Consider the following 25,906-nt stretch of genomic DNA (forward strand, 5'->3'; position numbering starts at 1 on the left):
AGTTGTCCTCAGAATAGGCCTGTTCTCGACAGATAGCTTAAAACAGTCAACCACTGAATTCCATTGTACAGCTTGGGGGAGAAATCCTCTTGCTCTCTTTCGTGAATCTGAAGCAAAGTGGTTGTTACTCTGAAGTATTTTGCACTATCAACAACATTTTCCTTTATTCCTGCAGTTGTACTTAAGTTTGGCTCAAAGTTACATCAGATGAGCACTGTACACATATACAGTTCAAGTTCCCTTCATTATCATAATCTTCTCACTTTTGCTACATTTGCAGGATTATCTCTAACAAAGCTACACACTTGACACTTGAATTTTTTTTCACAGGTTGTTATAACCTTTACTGCTACTACTTTTAAATATTCTGCTGTCTGGGCATTTCTTCATGTATCAGTTGTTACTGTAAGTTAGACAACCCCATCTTCTGTTGTCACACAAGTACACATCACTGAATCATTGTGTACATTGCTCCAGCTATCAAGACTCAGATTAACTAATTTCCTGTTAATGTTTTTTGCATGCTGTTCCATTTCCTTCTCATAAAATATATCTAGCAACCTTCTGGCAATGTCTGCTCTGCCTGCTGGAGCATAGCCTGGTCATAATGAATGAACCATTGCCATCAAATGTTCGTTCTGAACAAGACAAAGGGGAAAATTTGTTGCATAAATGAACCAAAATTTCTTTTAATCGACGGAGTTTTGATGGAATTTGCTGATCCTGGTTACGAACTCATCCGTGGTTTTACTGAATCATGAAGAAAGTCTTTTTTTTTTTTAAAAAGGTAGTTTCTTGTCTATTGTATATTTAGTTGCCGCACTACTGTGGTACCAGCAGCTGACAGATGTAGATGCTGAGATGATGGATGTCATAACTCCTTATGGCTACGCTGGGCTCTGAAACAAAATGGACAGAAAAAAATCACTCTCTCACTGAATATTATTTGTTGCACTGCTTTAGAAAAGTGAGATTGTAAGTGAAAGGTTCCTCTTACTGTATCTGTTTGTACCACAGTTTAAGGGACATAATTTATTCCAAACCCAGCTTTATGGGGAAAATAATTAAATAAATCAAAGGGGTTATCGATCTAAATATGCTTAAACCATTATTTCTGGCAACATACCAAACAGCGTGAGAGTGAAAATGGTGTTTTTAAAATGTTAAAATTCATAAATACCTAATCAAACTTTACTTTTGAACATGAAATCTTCACCTCGGATGTTTGATTATCCTGAGCAATAAAAAATCACTTCAGAAGTCCAGCAGTACCCATAAAAATTTAATTGTTAAATGCTGCCACAACAAACTAACATGCCCATTATATTTTGAAATTCAGAAGTAATCCACACAAAACACAAATGTATGACAATAATCTAAGTGATCATGTACTTGTTTAGTCACGCATAGTAGGCAGTCCATAAGAATGGTAGAAAAATAAGTTTACTAACTGATCCACACATGTCCACATCATCTTCACAGTCATTGCCTTCTGAGGACCATTTTTCATACTGTTGGTTTATTCTGACACCCAGGCCTTGCAATCTCTTTTGTTGCGCTGTTTACATTTTTCACATGTACCTCTCTTACCCTGGGGCACAGGAATTTCTTGAAAATATTCCCCAATAGAGTCTTTTTTATGACTTGCAGTCATGGCAGGTGGTTTTTCCATTTCCCAGTTGTTGAAATCAACGCTAGAGGCAGCATGCAGTCTGAAGAATGTTGTCCCTTCTTCGCACAGCGTCCTGCATGATACCACAGAGTCAAAAAACCTTGCAACACCCAGCCATAGAGTCTGAACACACTGGCGCAATGAGTAACAAAGCCATTCCTTCAAACTTGCCCCAGGAAAACCTGGAGTTCAGGAGTCAAAAAGGGTCAATGAGAGATTTCACTTCCTTTTGGTTCAATTATTATTTTAATAAGTTGGGGGAGTTGGGGAGAATTAACCAAAGACATAGTCAAATATTCATCCATCTCCTGTGAGCCCAGATAAGCCTGGCAGAGAGCAGAGAAACAGAGAATTCCAGTTAAACAATGTATTTACCTGTTAGTAAAAGCCCTTCATTAGACTGACCCCCACCCCAAAGTCTGGTAGTGGCCCTAGCATATCTTAGATTGTTCTGTGGGCCTAAGTTATGGCATCCTTTCTGGACAGCCATATAGCCTGGAATTTCTGTAGTACTACATGGTGTAGCCGTGCCCCCAACATGCTCTTTCTGCCCACATAATCTCTCTGTGCCAGGGCTTGTGAGGGGGTCTCAGAAGGCAGCCACATGGCTGTCTTCCATGCTTCCTGTGTAGAGAGGCTCCTTGGCTCTTTATGCTGTTTTGTCCCTTTTACTCGGCATATAGGTGCTGGAATGGGGGTGAGGATGTCATCCAAAATGTGTGAGTGTGTGTTTGAACTTCAGAGCACGTGGTAAACTGATATTTATCTACCTTAGATTTTTGATATACTACCTCACATGAGAAGTTCTGTTACTTGATTGTAGTCAAACAGATGTCAAGATAAATTTTCATTTGTGTTTCACTATTGCCAAAAAATTTTTTTAGCTGTTAGACATTACCATTGTCTGTTGTGAAAGGACAGTGTTAAAATTATTTAAAATTTCCAAAGAGACTTATTTTTGGAATACTGCTTGAGAAATAAAAGTAATGTACTGAATGAACCCATTGTTGAAACAGTGGGCAAGGCTTCCTGAGCTCCATCAGAAAGAAGTCATCCGTTTTAATTTTTACTAATCCTAGTTTACTATATTTAAATCCCAAAATCCGTCTGCCACCCTGACATTTTAATAATACCGCCCATCACACATTTGTCCAATATGCAAGCAGCACATTATTTTTGTGTGCTGAATGAGTATCTTGTCCAAAGAAGTAATCCGTTACATCCCATTTGTGCCTGGGACCATGGACTTCATATATTTATTCTTTTGATTTAGAATAAACCAACACCACATGCACATAAGCTCTGTTCACCTTGCCGTTTACTTTAAAATTACACAAAAGTACCTTTCTATGAAGTGCTAATACCCCCACATATTGGCCTATAGCACAATCCAGCCAAGTATGTTTCGAACGTTGTACTTCGACGTAATAACCATTGTGATTTTCTCATTAAGGATTGAAACTGATGTAAAGCTGCCTTCTGTTTAGAATTACTTTTGGGAATAAATGCATTAGTTCTTACAGTTTGGAAGTGAAAGCTTTACCTGCATGGTTCCACTGTAAGTTCTTACTGCTCTTATAAGCCTTCTAATGTTGTTTAGCTTTGTAAAAACTGATTTGCTGTTGGCTAAAGGCCAGGTCTGAAAATTGAACTGCTTTCATCTCTGCATTTCAAACAGTAGGTATAACTTTGTGTTCAGAAAAAGCAGAACATCCAGTAAATACAGTATGTTGCACATATCTCAGCTTAAACACCTTGCTTTTTCTAGCAGCTGATCATTATAAGATCAATCACGTGGACACTAAAATGAATTGTAGGACTAAGTGATTACATGTTAGAAAATAAAAAGAAAAGGAGTACTTGTGGCACCTTAGAGACTAACCAATTTATTTGAGCATCAGCTTTCGTGAGCTACAGCTCACTTCGTCGGATGCATACTGTGGAAAGTGTAGAAGATCTTTTTATACACACAAAGCATGAAAAAATACTCCCCCCACCCCACTCTCCTGCTGGTAATAGCTTATCTAAAGTGATCACTCTCCTTACAATGTGCATGATAATCAAGTTGGGCCATTTCCAGCACAAATCCAGGTCCCCCCCCCACACCCCACACACACACGCACACAGACACAAACCCACTCTCCTGTTGGTAATAGCTTATCTAAAGTGACCACTCTCCTTACAATGTGTATGATAATCAAGGTGGGCCATTTCCAGCACAAATCCAGGGTTTAACAAGAACGTCTTGTGGGGGGGGGGCAGGAAAAAACAAGGGGAAATAGGTTACCTTGCATAATGACTTAGCCACTCCCAGTCTCTATTTAGGCCTAAGTTAATTGTATCCAATTTGCAAATGAATTCCTATTCAACAGTCTCTCGCTGGAGTCTGGATTTGAAGTTTTTTTGTTGTAATATCGCAACTTTCATGTCTGTAATCGCGTGACCAGAAGAAATTGAAGTGTTCTCCAACTGGTTTATGAATGTTATAATTCTTGACATCTGATTTGTGTCCATTTATTCTTTTACGTAGAGACTGTCCAGTTTGACCAATGTACATGGCAGAGGGGCATTGCTGGCACATGATGGCATATATCACATTGGTGGATGTGCAGGTGAACGAGCCTCTGGTAGTGTGGCTGATGTTATTAGGCCAATAATAATAATAATAAACGATGGTCACATAAACATCACCCTATACCGGAAACCTACTGACCTCTATTCCTACCTACATGCCTCCAGCTTTCACCCTGACCACACCACACGATCCATTGTCTACAGCCAAGCTCTGCGATACAACCGCATTTGCTCCAACCCCTCAGACAGAGACAAACACCTACAAGATCTCTATCAAGCATTCTTACAACTACAGTACCCACCTGCAGAAGTGAAGAAACAGATTGATAGAGCCAGAAGAGTTCCCAGAAGTCACCTACTACAGGACAGGCCTAACAAAGAAAATAACAGAACGCCACTAGCTGTCACCTTCAGCCCCCAACTAAAACCCCTCCAACGCATTATTAAGGACCTACAACCTACCCTGAAGGATGACCCAACATCCTCTCAAATCTTGGGAGACAGGCCAGTCCTTGCCTACAGACAGCCCCCCAACCTGAAGCAAATACTCATCAGCAACCACATACCACACAACAGAACCACTAACCCAGGAACCTATCCTTGCAACAAAGCCCGTTGCCAACTGTGCCCACATATCTATTCAGGGGACACCATCACAGGGCCTAATAACATCAGCCACACTATCAGAGGCTCGTTCACCTGCACATCCACCAATGTGATTTATGCCATCATGTGCCAGCAATGCCCCTCTGCCATGTACATTGGTCAAACTGGACAGTCTCTACGTAAAAGAATAAATGGACACAAATCAGATGTCAAGAATTATAACATTCATAAACCAGTCGGAGAACACTTCAATTTCTTCTGGTCATGCGATTACAGACCTGAAAGTTGTGATATTACAACAAAAAAACTTCAAATCCAGACTCCAGCGAGAGACTGTTGAATTGGAATTCATTTGCAAATTGGATACAATTAACTTAGGCTTGAATAGAGACTGGGAGTGGCTATTTCCCCTTGTTTTTTCCTACCCCCGCTTCCCCCCTCAGATGTTCTTGTTAAACCCTGGATTTGTGCTGGAAATGGCCCAACTTGATTATCATGTACATTGTAAGGAGAGTGATCACTTTAGATAAGCTATTACCAGCAGGAGAGTGGGGTGGGGGGAGGTATTTTTTCATGCTTTGTGTGTATAAAAAGATCTTCTACACTTTCCACAATATGCATCCGATGAAGTGAGCTGTAGCTCACGAAAGCTTATGCTCAAATAAATTGGTTAGTCTCTAAGGTGCCACAAGTACTCCTTTTCTTTTTGCGAATACAGATTAACACAGCTGTTACTCTGAAACATGTTAGAAAATGCAGTTTAAAACTCCAAATTTTGGCTATGGAAGCAGAACAAAGTCTGTTTAACCAATTTAATTTCTTTTTCGTACATCTGATACAGCCGCCTTATTTTGTTCCTGTGTAATGAGAATCCAGTATTTCAAATTAAAAAGTAGAAGGAAAGCTTTGAAGAACTGCTTTGTATTCAAAATTCTTTTTGTGTTCAACATTATTCCTGTAGTTATCTGCAGATACAAAAAGAAAAGCCAGGTTGGGAGTCCTCTAAATGTCAGGTTTACAGTACACGTGTCAGTCTGGACTCTTTCTAATGTGTAATGCACATTGCATAGTTTTGTCCAGACTTTTCATGAACACAGATTCTGGAATCTCTTGATATTTAGTCTACAGGTCAAGATTTCTTTCTTCTGTATCACAAGTTTGGTGTGTTCTATCTCTGTCTTGCTATATATGGGTAGGTGTGGATGTGATTGGTGATTTCATGGGGTATAGCAGCCTCTTTTGTGAAAAAAATGGTTTTCTCTTAATTTAAACTATATCAAATATACCCAGTTTCATAGGCACTTCATGAATAGGTGTACTAAGATATTAAAATATGGAAGAAAATATGTACAAATTCAAAATGTGTGTGGGAATACTGGATTGTCCTTTAAAGGAGGCTGTTTTATGCTAGCACGATAGAAGGGAAAGATTTCATATGGAAATCTTCTCAGTTTAGAGAGTGCTAGTTATGATTTAATAAGTAGAGTAGAGGACTGGGAGCCAGGGCTCCTGGCTTCTATTTCTGGCTCTGCCATTGACTTGTCAGTGTGACACCTTGACAAGTGTTTAACCTATCCATGCCACAGTTTGCCCATCTATGTAATGAGAATAATAAAAAGTGATGTGGTATATACCTCACATTCTGTTGTAAGAATTCAGATCCTCAGATGAAAGATATAGGCAAATAAATACTAAGCCAAATGCTTGGGACCAAATGCTGATACTCTTATCCATGTTACTGATTTTTCCCTGAAAGATCCTCAGGGATTTGAAAAACCAGTGTTTAGATTCTACCAATTTTTATTCACCCAAATTTTGCCTTTTAGGACCCAGGAATTTTTTCCAGGGGAAGTAGATGAGGCTGTGCTGGAGGACCAGGGTCAGCAGGCCAGTAGCAGTAGCTAGGGTCCTCACCTGGGTTTTAGGACAACACCCAGCACAAGCACCCCCCCTGCCTGAGAAGGGATTTGGACATGGATGTGCCACCTCTCAAATGAGTGCCCTAAACCCTGGGCTGTGGGATATGCTGCTGTGGGGTTCCTTCAATCTCCCCTGTTGAAACTGTTGCACGTGGATAAATGATTTTTTAAAAAATGGAGCCGGGGAGTTGATGCTAGTGTGAGAGTGTTCCAGTGAGAGTTTAATGGACGCGTGGTGATTGTTAATGTTGTGGTGGAAATCTATCAGGGAGATTAACTCATCTGTCCAGAAGATGAAAATATCATTGATGTAGCTCAGTATATAATTGGCTTCATAGTGCATTTGTCCAGAAATTCTTCTTCAAGGTGGCCAATTGAAGAGGTTGTCATATTGGGGAGCCCTCCTAGTACTCAGGGCTGTTCCCATGGTTTGGACAAAGTGTTTGTTGTTGAATGTAAAATTGTTATTGGGGAGAATGGAATGAATGAGTTGGCAATGTGTTTGGGGTTGATATATGAGGGCTGTCCATTGTCTTGTAAATATTTGAGATAGGCAGCAATACCATAATTGTGAGGGATGTTGGTATATGGGGAAGTGAAATCCATGGTGGGAAGGATGGTGTTCTGAGGGAGGTTATTAATGTGGAGTTTGCTGACAAAGTCGGTTGTGTCCTGGAGGAAGCTGGCCCTTTGTGCGTTAGTGGTTTGAGGATGGTTTTTATGAATCCCGATATTCCTTCAGTAAGAGTGTTGTGACCAGATATGATGGGTCTGCCTAGGTTCCCTTATTTTTGTATTTTAGGAAGCATGTCGAACGTCCCTGGGGTGGGTTCTTGGGGAATGAGTTTATAGAGTTTCTCTTGGAGTTGTAGTGATAATGAGAGTGGCCCATTTCAAACAGTTGGCAAGAAGGTGTGAGTAACAGTAGGGGGAAATGAGTATGGGGGAAATCTAGGTTTAGGTTTTGTCAACTGTTTGAAATGGGCCACTCTCATTACCACTACAAAAGTTATTTTTCCTCCCTTGGTATCCTACTGTTTATTGAATTGTCTCGTTAGACTGACCTCACACTTGGTAAGGCAACTCCCATCTTTTCATGGATTTATACCTGCTCCTGTATTTTCCACTCCGTGCATCTGATGAAGTGGATTCTAGCACACAAAAGCTTATGCCCAAATAAACGTGTTAGTCTCTAAGGTGCCACAAGAACTCCTCGTTTTTGCTGATACAGGCTAACATGGCTACCACTCTGAAACCTATTTCCTTTCAGGGAGTGGAAGGTTAGATTACTAAAGATAATAACTTTACAAAAAATTGACTAAACTTCTGAAATGTAAGGCTCAGACCATAGTATTTTCATGTCCCTGGCTATGTTTCCATAGCTTGAGGCTCAATGCTTTTAATATTGTCAAAACATGGTATTTGTCATTTAGCAACATAAGATTTAAATATCTTCAGAGAATAAGATGACATTATTCATCTGTGCAGTTATTTCACTGGGAACTGCATTTAGGTGGATTAGACAAAGAAATATAAATAGGAACTTGTAGAGCAGAACATGTTCTTAATAATATTTGGATTTCTTAATTAAATGAACCTTCATATGCAAACACCACCAAGTTCCCTATATTGTATTACAATTCATGCTGTATGTCAGATCTGTTCCACAGTATCATCACATACCTATAAAAGCATTTGAACCAAAAATTGCCATGTACAATAGTTATGGAAGAGGAAGTACTGGAAGTAAGTCTCCATTGGAAATGTAAGTGCTTTAGTATTGGAAGTAAGTCTCCATTTACACCATTCAGGAATTTCATTTAGGCAGTGAGTTACAGTGTCAGGAGAGAGGGTCTCTCATGTCTGTGCAAAAAGCACTTATGTTGATTTTTTTCTTGGCCTTGTCAATTCTAGCTTACGCCTGTAATTTTTTATAATCAACAATATTTTATTGTGTCAAGAAAGACTTAATGCACTCCAGCTGTGCAAAACACAGGCTGAAAGGTGCTAATGAAGAAACCACTCTAAACACACATTTGTTCAATACATAAACCATATATGCTGAATAATATGACTTAGGAGCACTTAAAAATGATGGCAGTTTTTAAAACTTTAAACCAAATACAGCTTTGTTTCCCTGAGATGACTGTAAATTTAAAGAGAGTTGACAACTTTAATGGCTAAGTATAAATCAACAAAATTCATCTGTACTATAAAAAACTTGATTGGTGATTGTTTATTTGTGACTGGATTAAAAAAACAAGATTATAAGGGAGTTTGCTACATTATTTCTCCATGTTTAATTTGACCTATAGCTTCATTCCACAGTGGTGACCACTAAAATATTCTATAATTTAGTAGAAAGATTCGGAACCCCCTTCTTCCTGCTCAGAAACCTTGCTAAAAATTTATCAGTAGGGAAAAAGAAAACATGCTCAGTTTAACCTCCCTATTGTAATTTACTTTGTAAAAATAAACTATAAAAACAGTTTTACGGTTGAACTTGGAAGTGAAGTTGGTGGTATTTCTATATTTACATATATATTTTATAAGCAATAACTTAATTTAGATGTATGCCCTCAACTGGAAAACTACAGTGTGTGTGTGTGTCACTGTCTGTCTGTGTTTGTGCATGCGTATGTGTACACAAGTGGGAAGGGAAACCCTGCCATCTTATTAAAGGTGCTGAATTGGAATACAGCGCAACGGGGTCCTATTCCATGAGGCCTACAGATGAGCAAATTCTATGTAACGGCTAAATTGTCATTTATTTGTAGTGGCAACCTAGGGAAAGTGAAAGTTAAGAGATTTTCAACCAAGAAATGCTGTTATGCCATTGATTCCCGTGTGAGTGGTTTGGTTCCCAACATACTGAAAACAGTTGTTCAAAGTGTCCTTTGTCAGGTGTAATTAGCTTTCCTTTGATAAATTGCTCTTGTAAAAAGATTTTTAGAAAGGGAAAAGTGATACTTAGTAATGTAAATTAAACCAAGACTGTTTAGTGTCCTGGAGAGAAATTATCCCCCTGTGGAGGTGGGTGGCACAAGGCCTATGTGCCACTCACATCCCATTTAAATCCTCAAAATAGGGCTTAAAGGGGGTACAGGCCCCTCTGCGGAGATGAATTTCACCCCAAATGAATAAAAATGTGTTTTTTCACCCAACTTTGTTCTTTTTAATGATTTGTTCCAAAAATCCAATTTCAGAACAATGAAGATGAATGTATGCAGTTGCACAAAGCCCACTGAAGTTAAGGATCCCTCTTAACTTTGCTGGGCTTTGCGTGAGGCTGTTGGTTAACTGTTTTCACAAACAGGAGAAGGCTTTTAAAAGTTTGTGATATCTGGCAGAACTATATTTTCCTTACCTTGATGCTCTGTGCCGCTGACCTGTACCACTGCCAGCTACAGTAGTCACTATTAAAAAGTCATCCACAGTTATTTCCTGTTGTAACTATAAGGACAATTTGGGCCTGATGATTATCTTTCCCTACCTCCCAATGGAAAACCTAAGGGAGAAAAAAATCATTGAAAGGGTCTACCTGAAGAGCGTCCTCCTGAACTGGTCCATCTAAAGGTGACAGTATTATCTTCCTTGCACCCCTATACAGAACTGTCTCTGGGGCTAGCCCACAGACCCTATGGATCAAGGGGAAACAACCAGACACTCTCTTATCTCAGTTGTCATTGTGGTAACTGATAGTAAATGTTGACTTCTTAATGGTGGCCATTGTACATGCAGTAATCAGAAATTTAACATACATGGAGATAAAATAGAAACCTAGCTTAGTACTATGGAATGAATACAGTTCTTGTAGTTTAGCCCAGATAACTACTAATGCATCAAGTAAAGCAATGCTGTTAACCAGCCTTTGCAGACAGTTTTTTTTTTTAAATGGTAGTGCTCCAAGAAAGCTAAGCAGTTAAAATACCACAGATAAACTTTTTACCACCAGCCATCCTACCATTAGATGTATCCTTAGCAAAATGATAACCATCTGGCACTGGCCTGGTGCCAATTCTGAGGAACACTATTATTTGATCTTTACAAAGATAAATAATATCTGTATCTAGCTGGGGGGTGGGGGACGGGGAAGGAAACAAACAGTATACAAAAAGCACTCTCAAAAATAAACACGCAGTTCTGGGTTAGGTCTGAAGCTCTGCCAAGCTTTTAAGACAAATTATAAGGAAGAATAGTAAATGAGGTGACCAAAGGAAAAGTTATTCCAGCAACTCTTGACTCAGAGCACTTTACACCTTGTTAATTGAAGAATGCAATTTTTTTAAAAACAGATAATTGTAAATAAACAAATGCCCGATGCCTTAAATGGGGAAGCTTTGGAAAAGCTTCATAATACTGTTCAGTACGGGTCATCTTACTGTGGCATGCTCTGATCACATTACTCCTGTAAATTCCTTCTATGGCTTTTCCTTTCTTTCATCATTACATTCAAAATACTTGCCCAGGCTTTGCCCAGTTCCATGCCAGCTCCCATTGCATTTTACTCCCCATCTCTCTCCATTTGTCTCTCTGCATCCTCTAGTCTAACTTAGATAATGTTTTGTCCATATCAGTCATCGCATTAAATCACTTTTCATCAAAAATAGCAAACATTTCCTTGTAGAATATTTTCCCATGTTCCACAAGGTGGAGCCCTGAAGTTTACCTACCTAGTTTCAGAGCCTTCACAGTTCTGGACACATGGTGGAGAAGAATAAAAATGGGTCTTTTCAATAGTTTTCACAGAACAACTCTGGGTTCTCACTGCAATCTTTTCTTTTTCTTTTTAAACCAGTAGCTCTGCCAGAAAGTTTAAGACCTATGAGCTATGTGTCAGAAGAAGAGCTTGTAACTGCTGTGATGGGATATTCTGGGGAAGCTTATAATGTATGGGTTTTATGACACTCACAAGCGTTGCAGCTTATGCTGACAAAATGTCTAACTTCTGTGAAGTCTCTGTTCATATCGACTATGCACATGTGGCCCTCTGTGAACCACATATGTGGCTTCATAGAAGTTACCTTATTAATCTCATGGATGAAATACAGCTCTTATTAAGGTTATAAGCAAAATCCATTGAGACATTTTGGGGTTAAATGAACATAAACCATCCTTTATTCAGCTTTTAAAACAAAACAAGGAAATGTCCAGTGCAAAAAATATGTTAAGATTTTAGAATGACGTTAGTAAATCTTTAACTAATTAGTTGATGGTTGGAAAATGGATGGAAGAGAGAAGGGGCACCATCCAGCATAGCATAAATGCTAAGTAGTATCACTATTGGAATGACAATGACTTCTTTGGTGAAGAGTCTGATCCTACAAAATGCTGAACACCCCTATAGGCCTGAGCACCCTCAGTTTCAGTCAGGACTGATGCTAGCCCATTGGGGTCCCTAAACAGGAATATTTTTGCCACCCCCCAATTCTAAAACAGGCAAATACTTATAATAAAAAGTGGATGGGGTGGTCCCTTGAACTGCGCGGGGCCCTAAGCAGTTAGTTAGTCTGCTTATGCCTAGTGCTGGCTCTGGGTCCAGTAGAAATTTTGGACACATTGGGATTTTTCAGAGGGCACTTAGAATCACTCAAGATGAGTCTGCAAAGTGGTTATAATTCCCTGTCTGTGAAGTTATAGATTTTCAAAGGCACAAAGGGAAATTAGGTGCCTTGGAAAGTCAATGAGAGTTGGGCACCTTCTGCCTTTGAGTAAGTGATAAGGGGAAATTGAGCTTGCAGAGGGAGATTTTCAAAAATCTTTTTCTTTCTGAAATTCTACAGTCATGGATTCTAGCTGGAGGAGAGCGAGTTTGTTTCTAAAATTTTGAGTTTAATGGATACGTTGTTTTTGTGACATGGCTCTTTAAAATGTGAGCAGTATTTCCATTTTGCAAAGGCCTTGGCTACACTTGCAAGTTAGAGCGCATTAAGTCAGCCCCAGGCGCCCTAACTCCTGAGGTGTCCGCACTGGCAAGGAACGTAGAGCACCTGGACTCTGCAGTTGAGCGCTCCTGGTAGTCCACCTCCACGAGAGGCATAGAGCTTGCTGCGCCCTGGCTGAAACACCGGGGTGTCAGCGTAGACAACATTTTGCATTACTGCACTGTGATTGGCCTCTGGAAATGTCCCATAATCCCTTGAAGTCAAGTGGTCACTCTGGTCATTGTTTTGAACTCGGCTGCAGACATGCGGATATCCTCTTTCAAAGCTCCATTTCTGACAGCCAGCATGCTTATCTGCTCCGTGACAAAGCAAACCATTACTGTGGAATGCTCCTGCTGCAGAGGCAGGTATGTGTGAGAGAGAGGCAGGGGTGGAGGCTGATGTTGGGGTTTCCCTCTTCTCCCTGCCGCTGTCTGAACTTACAAGACAGCAGGCTGACACACTCTCTGCCCCCCTAAACACACTGTTTCTCCCTCCACATACACACAACACACTCCCTCTCACACTCTACACACGCACATTTGAAAAGCATGCTGCAGCCCCTTGCATACTAGGATAGCTACCACAATGCACTGCTCTCTGTGGTGTTGCAAGAGCTACTAATGTGGCTACACCACTGCGCTTGCAGCTGACAGTGTGAACACATGGCAGCGCTTTCCCTGCTGCTGTCTCCAAGGGCTGGTTTAACTCCCGGCGCTCTATATCTCCAGGTATTTCCATGCCCAAAGTCTTAATTATTTTTAAAGCCATATTTCAAAAACAGCTTGTCGTAGAATGTTCAGATTTTAATATAGATGAGATGAAGCTGAGTGTGTTAGCATGTTTTGGGTAAGCCTGGCTGCTAATTTTAGAAGTTATATGATAGGGGTAGGATTTTTCAAAAGTGGTGAGCATTGACCTAATTACTGTTACTGAAGTCAATGGCAAAACATACATTGATTTCCGTGGGAGCAGAGTTGGACAACGCTGAGCCCTTATGCAAATCCCACGGTATAACTTGTGGGAGACATTCTGCCTTTGATTATCAGCCTCCAGTTTCCAGTGATGTGTATGTATATATAGAAGCTGCACATGTATATTTAAGCAGAATCTGACTCTTAATTCCTTCTGTATTGCACTGGGAGCCCAGTCAATGTTTTAATGTTGCGTAAAATATTCTTTTTCTGTATAACGCCTGTTTGTGATATCAGGCATGGTTGGTTTTGTTTTTTTTAAATGTGTATTGATACAGTGTGGTCACACCTTGCTACACTAATGAAAGTTAAGATACGCTGTAGTGCAAATTTTTCTGCTGTCTGATGGATCTCATATTTCTATTATTGCCAGCAATTACAGACTAGAAAATGGATGTGTCCGTAAAGTACATTCTGTTTGGAGAATGCATATTCCAGATCCAACTGCTCATTTAGATGTAGTGCACTGTGTCAAATCCCAGTGTGAGTCTGGCACTGCTCACTGCTTAGGATGTCTTTTAGAAGTCCTTTCATGCCCCAAGTAATTAGATTAAAGTTGGAAACTATCACAGAAAAGCTTAATCTCAAATGATGCAGAACAATCAGAATAGGCTCCCTTGGAAATTCAGGAATGTTTTATGAAGTATTTTAAGAGACATCGTTAGACTTTTTAGGAGTATATGCAATTTCAGCTGCAGCACTCAGTAGTATCTCAAGTACTGCATTAGACATTTATTCTTTTTATGCTGACTAATCAGCAAGAACTCCTGTAGCATCCTTTTGGTGTCTTGAATTCCCACAATAATGATGAAATAGGGATTGCTTCCATAGCCACTTTCCGAATTTTTTTTTTTTTAAACAGATGCTACTCCTCACTCACCCTCTATTATCAGTTTACTGTCTTGGTTTATTCTGCAATGCTTCATTCCTCAGTCATCAGAAGGATGTGACTTTTCTTTGTTACATACATAATAGTCTAGCTGTTGTGAATATTTTTCAGTACAAATACTGTAAATGCACCATATTTGATGATATACATATGAGCTAGATTCACACTTGGTATCAGCAGGGCGCAGGGCCTCTGGTGGCTAAAAGTCTGTCAGTCTATCTATCTGGGAGATCACAGCACTGGGCAGCAGCTGTGACTTCACCTCCAAAACCTGGTTGGCATGTTCAGAAGGTGTTGCCATTGGATACCATAAACAACCTCTACTGGTGGGATTCCATCCACAGATAAAACTGACCTCTCCCAGCTTAATCTTTCTAGAAAGGGCAGCAATGGAAATATTGCCCAGCCTTCTAGAACTCAGAGCACTTTGCAAATACAATATGTAACAACCTGGGTCAGCCAGGTTGAATCTAACCAAGCATCTTCCTCTGTTGTTATAAGCAAGTAACTGGGAAACCTCACGGGTGACTGAAGACTGTCAATCAGTATTGTTAAAGATATTGTGGTAAATTACTTGACTGGCACCATGTAGTAGGCCTAATGAAACTAAGATCTTGTGTGTGTGTTTATTTATTGTTGTATTATTTATTTATTTGCTGCAACAGGTTCACCAGGAGACGAATCAGGGGGAAGAATAAGGAAGTTAAGTCTTGGACAGTATGACAATGATGTTCCAGGGCAGCCACCATATACCAGGTGTGGCTGGATGAAAACTACTGCTATAGACCAGGCTGTAAATCCAGGATCACGAATTGCTGTAGGGGAGACCAAAGAGGTAAATAAGAAAGAATTATTCAAGAACGGGTGAATGAATGGCCAGCATAGAATCTCAAATTCAGGAGCAGAGTCAGGTTACAAATTCCCACGTTGATAAGCAGAAGTTGAGCATATTATGGGGTTTTGTGCATGATTTGCCATCCCTGACAGTCACTGGATATAAGAACAGAACAGTCATATTCATCAGAAAAAGACTTTAACATAGACTGGGACATCCATCTCTCTGTGTGTGTGTGTGTGTGTGTGTGTGTGTGTGTGAGTCAGTGTCTTTGGTGTGCTGAGATCTCTCCATTGGAAAAGTGGATCAGATTATATGAAATCTTGTATAATCTGATGAAAAATGGCCCGCTGTACTATAGAGGCTTGATGAGATTTGCCACACACTCATTTTGTTGTTTTTCACCTCTTCTAGATGAATGTGGCACGTTACCAGGAAGACCTAGATGAAGTAGACAGGGGAATCTTCTCACCAACCAAAAATGGGAATGAAGCTGTTCCACCAACCCCAGCTTTTCCAGTGTCACCAGAGACACCATATGGTGAGGAAACGTCTTCATCATTTACTTTTCATGAATGTGTTACTTTTAGCATCTCAAATTTATGGAAAAGGGTTGTTTGATTTTCTTTCTCTTCCAGTGAAATGTCCCCCACATTACCTCCAAATGAGTCCACCTGGTCAACAGATCAGTAGCCCACCTGAGATGTACAGAACTGAACATGGTAAGAACCATACTTCCATTTTTCCTTTAGATTGAAACACACCCCTGTATAGAAGCCTCCCACATCTGGCCTTGTGCAGGTCATCTGCAGAGAGAGGTAAAGTTCACCCTTGTTAAGTACTCTGTGCAGTGCCAGAGCAAGCAATTGATAATGCACAATCATCATTGTGCCTGCACAATAATAATTTACTAATTTACTAATCTATCAAAATAGTATTATCAGATTTTTGGGTACAGTTTTTGCAATTTATTTAGGCACTGTCTGCATGTGAGGAGAGCACAATAATTGTCATTCCTCTGTCAAGTGACGCAAAGGATGGCTTTGCTCAAGTCAAATCACATCCTAGCAAATTCAGGGATATTATGAGTTTAAATAAACAGTCTTTCATATTGCATGGTTGTTTCCAATCAATGATTGCTGAGGGAAAGGGAAAGGGTCAGTTTAGTGTGATCTTGTTGTAAATGACCAGAAAAGAATTCTTTTGGTTGGCCATAAATCTATTCTAATGTAAACCTGGTGTAAGCAGCTCCTGTAAAAGGTGCCCCCATCTTCCCTGGCATAGGAGTCATTTCAGGGGCACAGCAGGGAAGAGCTGTACCAGGCCTCCACTGTCATAAGGTCTCTTATTTAAGGTTGTTTTAAGGCCTAACCTGTGCATTTTTGCACCTTTCTATGTTTGGATTTCTTTTAAGTTCAGCCTAATATCTGAATTTTCCCAGGTTACAAAACCTGTAAATTTTTTGTTACCCTTAACTTACTGATGTGTACTCTTAGCCTGAACTCCAACTTAATGTAATGTTTTGTCTAAGACTAAACAGAACTTCCCATCTCCATGTCATTACCCGTTATATTTGGTGTGACTTCAGTCTTTCAGAATGTTTTTTCTTACACATGCATAAGAATCTAAAGAGATTAGTTAAACTAACAAAGGATTTTGCGGGGTTGTTGGGCTGATTTCTAACTGATGTACATAAAGGAGCTGAGCAGACACATGGTGCTGTGACTTTGACCTAACCTACACAGGTTAATTCCTGTATGTTTCACAGAGAAAAAGTGATGTGATATAATCACGCAGGATCAGATACTACTCTTGGTTACATTTATGCACCCATTGCAGTCAATTGTCTGTGTAAACAAGATACAAACTAGAGAAAATGTAATAACTTTTAGTGTAAACAAGCAGCATTGTTTTTCATCCACTTACTGTGCCAGGAACCAAGAATTCTTCGAGATTAGTCTCCCGGAGCCTTCCTTACACATAACCAACTGGACCTGAAGAAGAGCTCTGTGTAGCTCAAAAGCTAGTCTCTTTCACCAACAGAAGTTGGTCCATCTATCTGGTCTTTCTGCATCCTTTTAGGATTCCTTTCTTATTAGCTGTATAAATTGGGTGGACCACAAAAGTGTAAGAAGTTTGGTTTCATTCAGATAAGCACAGAAAAGATTTGGCTGTTTATCTGATGCTTACAGAGAACCATCCAGTTTGGAAGTCAGACTAGAAATAATATTCCTTGTAAGATTTCCAGCATCTCCTTGCTTTGGCTAAGTTGGGAATAATGCAAGCATAACCTGTGTGTTTTGGTGTTTCTGTTTTTGGGTCATGTAAGGAACATGGGGTTCAGAGAATCTAACAAAAACTAAAAATCAAATAAACAGATGCTACTTCTTGAAAGTTCAAAATAAGTTGAGTGTGGTTACGTTTAAGTATGTTCGTTCAAGAAAAGAAATAAGGATTAAGTGGTGAGATTCAGAGGTGGCTATCGCAAACATCTCCTACTAGCCCCAGGTGCTCAACACCTGTGAAAATCAAGCTGAACATACATTGAACTCTGCAGCCTTATTACATTACTTGTTACTTAGGATGATCAGAATGGGTTCATAGAAAATAAGGCCTGATCAAAACCTTTATCCTGCTTCAGTCTGAACCTTTTATTGAGATTTGAAACATTTTGGTTGATTTCTTTTTTTACATTTCCTGATGTCCGCGGGGTCCGCAAATGGAAGTACCACAGTATTAAGAGGAACCGATAAAAATCTCATGAGATAATCTGTCGTCATGAGATTTCCAGCCTAATTTTGCATACAACAGTTTGTATGTCAGGTGGTTTGTGTGATGGTATATGATTGCATAAACTTGGTTTTGCTTCTCTTTATCAAACCTCTGGTGTTCTCTGAACAGTGGGAGTTATGCCAACAAGATAGCATATTTAACTTAAGTGTGTTTCTTGATACAGTGCATCCACCATTATCAGAAGTTCAGTTATCCAGAACCCCACAGTCATGTTCCCAATCCAGTGTCAGATAACAGGGCTTTCATAAATGGATGTGGCTTGTCCAGTGCTGTTTCTTCAAGTCAGGGAGCCCAGAAAGTAGAGAGTTGTGGTGGCTGAAACCTTTATCCACTTGAGACCATTAGCCAGCTTAGTCCCTGACATACACACAAAGTTTAATGTACAGCAGCTTTTAAATTGAAGGGCTGAGGTCAGCTCAGATCTCCACCACCTCAGTTCCTTCTCTGGTCCTCAGTCTTCCTTCCCATAAGTCAGGTGGCATTGAGTAAACTGGACAGTTTCCTGCATGATAGAACTTGTTGGCTGTGCACTCATAAATCTGCAGATTTGGCACCTTCCATTATTCAAATCCTTGATTACCCAAAGGGTTTCCCCTTGGACCTTTTGATTTGCACTTTATTCACAGTGCAAATCTCGCTGGTCTGAGGCTTATTGTGCACTGTCTTTTGCTGTTTGGTAAAAGTGAAAAAATAAGTTAGCTGTACCCACTCTTTTTCGCCAATGTAAGTGTCATATTTTTCCCTGCACAAATGGATTTTAATAAACACAAGGAAAGATGTAAAAACTGCTGTGGGGAAAAAAAAAGCATGGAAATGCTGTGTTTGGAAAGGTGCCAAAATGACTGACTACTGAAGATCCTTTCCCCCACCCCCATTCTGCCCCCAGTTGTGTTTATTGGAATGTATCCAAAGGAGTTTAACCACACCCCTGTAGCTGAAAATACATTTCAAAGGTATACATCCACATCCAGCTATGAAAACTAGGGTAAAAGTAGATTTTAGGCCCTCAAACACTGTCTTCTTTGTGACATTAAACATTATAGGCACAGTATTTGCACTTGTGCATAAAAAATGATAGAATTTGCACACGCACACACACACGCCTGTTAGCATGCACAAATCAGGCACAGATTAAAATGTGATTTGCTTAGATAAATTGTTAGTTGTGTGCATAAGTGGTAATACATAAATATCATGCACACGATGGTTTGGGTACACACACACAGACAAGATTGAGGCCTCTTTGCACTGTGGGTCAAATTCTGCTCTAAATTTCATGCATGAATTTCCAAAGTGTTGTGTACACTTTTCTGAGAATAAAATTTGGCCCTCTATATCTTAATGACCTCTTTTGCTATTGACTATAAAAGTCCAAAGTTAGTTCCCACTATATAAAGTGGGTGCCGGTTAATAGTAATCCCAGTATCAACAATTTAGGTTGATAGCAACATTTTGCCAGGAAATGATCCCATCCCATTGAGTTCAGTGTTAACAGGACTCAGATACTGGCAAAAGACAAGCTGCTTATTAACAATTTTTCAGAAGGCTTTAGCCCAATGCCAGTTTGCAGGTCTGCAGCCAGAGAAGGAAGTGCTGGGGTTGCACTGTACTTCTCCCTGCAGTCTCCGAGAGCTCCCTGCCCTGGCACTGGGAGGCGAGCTCAGAATGTGCTAGCACTTCCTTCCCTGGCTGCTACCCTGCAAACCTTCCTTCCACTTATTGGTAACTTCCAGATAATGAAACTTTTTGCTGGGAACCTAGAGGTTGCTAATAAGTGGAATCCACTCTGTTTACATTGATTTTTATTATGAAGGCTGTAAGACTTAGGAGACTTTTCCTCATGTTGAAATGTCTTGTCAATAGTCTTTTTGTCTTGTGTTGAGTGGGTATATCATTGACCTGAAATCTCATTGAGAGGAGACATGATAGAAAACATGCAAAGGGATTATACAATAAGACATTAGGTCCCAAAGTGCTAATCCATTGTTTTTGAGAGACAAGGCAGTGAGGTAAATTGGACCAACTTCCGTTGTTGAACATTTGTTCAACAATTTACTCTTAGATGTTAATTAGACGTCAGTTTTGCCATGCATCATCTGCTTTAAGGCCTATTAAGTTCAAGAGCATAGGATTTAAAGAAGGAATGGTTAAATGTATAGACACTGAGAACATCCACAGTTGCATTAGGTAGGCAATGGGGGGGAAAAAGTAGGGCTATAACCCCTCATGTTTTAGGACCTAAGCCCTCTGAAGCTTCTGGTATTAGTCACTGTCAGAAACAGAATAACAGATTACATGAACCACCGCTCTAATCTAGTACAGTAGTTTCTGTATTCCTGTGTAACAACAGCTGAAACTATTTGAACAGTAGTATTGTGTCCTTTACCTTTTGTAAGGCATTCAGGTCTTTCTGGTTGCCTAGGTAATACTTAAGTAGTAGCAAACAATAACAACAACACACGCTATAATAATGTCTACAGTAATGAAGCAATTCTGCTACAGGGTGCAAGATTCCTGTTTATGATTCAGATGCAGTGGCTTTGCCCTTTACTCGGTTAACTCTTAAATGGTTTCAGAGGAGTCCAATCCAAGGTAAATATACTTCTGAGGTCAGCTTCTGCAAATGAATTACAGTTTACTTATCTTTTCCTCGTCTACTGAATGTTTTTTAAAAGGGCCATGTTTAGGATTCACCTTGGCAAATTTGTTCATTTTGCTTATGCGTTCTACCCTTTCCCCAAGCCTGTGTCTGTCTTGTCTATTTTAGACTGTAAGCTCTTGAGAACAGGGACTGTCTCGTGCTCTGTGTTTATAAAGTGCCTAGCAAAATGGGGCCTCTTTCTTGTTGGGCCATAAGCACTACTGTAATAAATATAATTGATGTGTTAGACATCCAGAATCCATTGTATGTCATTGGGACACTTATTTGGATGCCTAACTCCCTTAGGCTTCCTTTGAAAATCCCAGGGGTAAACTCTTAAACGTGGATGTGAATCTTCACCTTGATCCAGACACATCCCCACAGCTCTGCAGAACTTCTGATCCAGGTCTGTACTCCACATCTAATCCCCCGTATCTAATTCAAATGTTTTGGAAAATTAGCGGGATATTTTTTGGCTGGCATGAAATATCTGTGCTCCTGAGCCCATTCTGGGCATAGGGAGGAGTAGATAAATTTCTCCCACGTGGTTTTGCTGGTAGAGAATCACACCTACACCTTGCCTATGGGTTTCACAGCTGTTTCCTGACAGCAGAAGTATCTGGAGACGGACAGTGAGACAGCCCAACCTGAATTAATAAGGCTTTAGCTAACAATGGAAACATTTTAATTTGTAATAGGCTGTTTAAATTACGGTGTGGTTTAGGAGATAGAGCACTGGCCCCATACTCAAGATACCTGGGTTCTGTTCCTAGCTCTGCCAGTGGCCTTTCAATCTGTTCCTCAGTTTTCCACTGTAAAACAGGGATAATGACACTGCCCCCTATGGTAAAGTTCTTTGAGGTCTACTGATGAAAAGCACTATATGTAAGAGCTAGGTATTATTATGGTATCGCAACTCTTGTACCATTTTTAAGCCAGTTGGAAGCATTCTCTTGCAGCAGACTTGCACAATGACAGTGTCCCCATCAGATTACATCTAGCAGGTTCAGCAATGTCAAATGCTAAAGCTAAAGATAAAAAACAAATCCATACACATTTCATAGTGCTTCTGAACTTGTGAAATTTGCTGCGGTTTGGCTGAATAAACGCAGTTTCCTGTAAAAATGTGGTTCTGCTCCAAAAGGGATTCTTTAGAAATGGCTTTGTGGGACTCCAACTGTATTGGCTTTCATTGACTCACATCAAATGTACTCTCATTTTATTGACTGCCAATATGCAAATGGCTCAGAAAGTCAAACTCTGTCTGCTCCTTCTTACACACCATCCCAAACAATCCAGGTTCTGCTGGCAAAAATAGGTCTTCAGTGTTACTGTAAATGGTTTTGCAGAGGTATCACTGATTAGAACTCAGTAAAAATTCTGTTGAATGTGCCAAAGGAGGAATCTCCCCCTGACTTGCTCTCTTTCTCCCTCCCCCAATATTTTTCTGTGGCTCTGCAGGGCTAATGAATAAAAAGCAAAACTATTAAGTAAGAAAGTACCATTTTTACATAGCCACTTTTCAGAACAGAACCACACTTTAAATTGCTGCATCATCCATTGTTGTGCAAGGGCCACTGTCAAATTTGAACTGCATCAGTTTCCCCATCTATAAAATAGAGGTAATAATGTTTACTTTTCCTTGTAAAGTACATTGAGGTCCTCAGAAAAAAGGTGGTATGTAAGTGTAAGTTTTAAAAATTATTATTTAAAGAGAAGACCCAATTCAAACACCCCTGAACTCAGGAAAAAATTACTTCCTGATCTTCGGCCCATCCCTAATTTTTTATTAGCTGCAGTGCAGGATTTCCCATAGTTCATGTTATTCAGGATTTCCCATAGTTCATGTTATTCAGAATGTCTGTAGCTGTCTGATTTGTTTCTTTCAATATTTTTTTTCTTCCTTCCTTATTGAGAAAAACATTCTTGAAACACTACCATCAGTGCATGTAATGTCAGTGCAGAATAACACACTGGACTGTTTGTATATTTAGAAACAAAAAACTGTTGTCCTATAGGCAATGAGGAAAAGAGTCAATACAGTGGCATAAGGAGCTATGGCAGAAGCAAATAGTTCTTTAAATGTCTGTTTAATCTAAGCAGAATTTGATTTTTATTTTTTTATAATTTCAACAGATAATATCAATGTAGATTTTAAGCATTTTTTTCCATTTTTATCTATTCCAAATTTTCACAGTTGAAGTTGGGGGTCTCAGATAACTATTTAATGACAGTGGACATTCAGATCAAACAAATTAAAGCTTCATAATAATTGAAACATAAATTGTCAACATCACATGTCAAAATATACAAACTAAATATCCTTAAATCAAACTCCAATACATTCTCAAACAGCATTTTTCTTATCTTGCCTATCTGTAAATCATTAATGGAAGTACTTTTCCGTGTGTTTGTGTGTATACAGTGCAATTGACATTTACCAACACTTACTCATAAAAATCTAATCCTTACAAGCCTAGCTATGTCTCATATATTTTATGGCCAGAAGGTACCATTATGCTTATCTAGTCTGACCTCCTCCTGTATAAGACTGGCAATAGAATTTCACTTAGTAATTGCAGCATCAGGCCAAATAACTTGTTGTTGAACTAAAAAATATATTTTCGAAGACATCCTGTCATGTTTTAAAGACTTCCAATGATGGTGTCTCCACTAAAGCTTTGTAAATTGTTTCAGTGGTTATATATCCTTACTGTAAAATATATGTGCCTTTGTCAGTGTTCCCTCCCCACTCTGAACTCTAGGGTACAGATGTGGGGACCCGCATGAAAGACCCCCTAAGCTTATTTCTACCAGTTTAGGGTAAAACTTCCCCAAGACACAAACTCTTTGCCCTTGGAGGGTATGCTGCCACCACCAAGTGATTTAACAAAGAATCAGGGAAAGGACCACTTGGAGTTCCTATTCCCTCAAAATATCCCCCCAAGTCCTTACACCCCCTTTCCTGGGGAGGCTGGAGAATAATATCTTAACCAATTGGTTACAGAGTGATCACAGACCCAAACCCCTGGATCTTAGGACAATAAAGAAATCAGTCAGGCTCTTAAAAGAAACAGAACTTTATTAGAAAGAAAAAAGGTAAAAGAAGCACCTCTGTAAAATTAGAAGGGAAGCTAGTCTCACAGGGCAATCAGATTTAAAATACAGAGGATTTCCCTCTGGGCAAAAACTTTAAAGTTACAAAAAGAAAACCAGGAATACACCTTCCTCTCAGCACAGAGAAAATCACAAGCTAAAACAAAAGTATATTAACGCCTTTCCTTGCTAGTACTTACTAATTCTAATGGAGTTGGATTGCTTGCTGTCTTGATCTCTCTCCGTCAAGCACACAGAACAGACAGACCAAAGCCTTCTACTCCCCCTCCCCCCGCCGTTATATTTGAAAGTATCTTGTCCCTTTATTGGTCCTTTTGGTCAGGTGCCAGCCAGGTTACCTGAGTTTCTTAACCCTGTACAGGTAAAAGGATATTGTGCCTCTGGCCAGGAGGGATTTTATCGTACTGTATACAGGAAGCTTGTTACCTTTCCCTTTATATTTATGACAGCCTTATTTTCCATTTGGATTTATCTAGCTTCAACTTCCAGTGATTTGATCTTGTTATTCCTTTATTATACTAAGAGTCCTCTGCTGTCACATATCTTCTCCCCTTTCTTGTAGGTACTTATAGATCATGGTATAGTCACTTCTTAACCTTCTTTTTGACAAATAGATTGACCTCCGTAAGTCTCTCATTATAAGTCATGTTTTCCATCCTCAGACTATTGTAGCTCTTTCTTTTGAACCTTTTGAATTTTTCAGTATCTCTTTTGAAGTGTGAACACGTACTAACTAGAACACTATTCCAGTCATGGTGTCACCAGTGCCATATACTGAGGAAATATAACCACCTTACTCCTACTTGATATTCCCCTCTTTATATATCCATGGATCACATTAGCCCTTTCAACCACAGCATTACACTGGAAGCTCATTCAGTTGGTGACCAGAGTTTCTATTTTCCTGGGTACGCTCCCTCCACCCTTTAAGCCTACATTCTTTGATCCTAAAAATCTACTAATTGTGAAATTCTCCAGCATGTCTCATGAGTGGCAAAAGGAGGTGCTTTGTGTTGTATTTCTCAGGCATTTCCAAGAGCATCTTTTTTTAACTCTTGATATTTGAGATGAAGATACTCTTGCCATCCAAGTGTTGGTGGTTCTTTAACCAGTTGCTCAACCAACGGGAATTTTCCCAAGGTGTTTCTGATGAATTCAGGGGGTGTGATATTTTAGTTATTCAAGGTGATATTTTAGTTATCTCAGGTATTCATTTTGCCCTTCTCTGTATGCTGTGGTACCATTTTCCTCTACCCAAACCCTTAGGACTTTATTCATGATCACCATACAGACTCTCCACTGGCTGTGCCTTAGCTGGTCCCTCCCAACTTCTGCAAGACTTCCTCTATCTAGCAGTTGTAACAGAGTTCAGAACTGCTTCCAAATGTGAGATTCCCATTTGATGCCTTACTCTAGCAAGAAACAAAGAAAGATGCTAATTGGTTTACCCCTCTTCCTGCTTTGTTCAGATCTGCAGTTCCTTGTATGCACCAGTGTTCCAAATTTATATGCCTGCTACATGGTGCAGCATATCAGTATCACTTTTTCTCACCTATTTAATAAGCAATATAGCTTCGGGCAGTTCATTAAATAAAAAACAAAACAATTTGTCTCCTTGATCAAAGAAGATTAACTGAGTTTCCACCCAGAGCAATTTATAAATTGGTCAGATTTTATGTAAATCTCCCCGAAATGGGTTTAAATAGAAGAAGCTCAGATACAGCCTTCATGGTAGCATGAGAGCCATTATTTATCTAACAGGAGATTCCTGTACAGCACTGACGGAACAGAGGTCCTCTCTGTATGGCATTCAGAAGTTTATAAAGGCTCTTTTGTTTCATGCTACATATAGCTAATTGAGGTCCCTCTGTGTAATTTGTTGTTCAAGTAACAAATAAAACTGTAGTGAACAGTTTGACAGGGATTTGAATTCTGGCTAATAAGCCCTTCCAGGCTCAGGAA

General features: G+C 39.6%; 1 protein-coding gene across 1 annotated transcript in view; it reads left to right on the top strand.

The window, feature by feature from the left end:
- Positions 1–25,906, top strand: part of TNS3 (tensin 3) — a 152,166-nt gene that overhangs the window by 70,148 nt on the left and 56,112 nt on the right. The window contains exons 13-15 of the mRNA XM_077809212.1: positions 15,224–15,393; positions 15,808–15,934; positions 16,032–16,115. Coding sequence (XP_077665338.1) covers positions 15,224–15,393; positions 15,808–15,934; positions 16,032–16,115 — 381 coding nt within the window. The remainder of the gene's footprint in view (positions 1–15,223; positions 15,394–15,807; positions 15,935–16,031; positions 16,116–25,906) is intronic.

The sequence above is a fragment of the Eretmochelys imbricata genome, chromosome 2 (genome assembly GCF_965152235.1).
Source record: "Eretmochelys imbricata isolate rEreImb1 chromosome 2, rEreImb1.hap1, whole genome shotgun sequence".
Lineage (NCBI taxonomy): Eukaryota > Metazoa > Chordata > Testudines > Cheloniidae > Eretmochelys > Eretmochelys imbricata.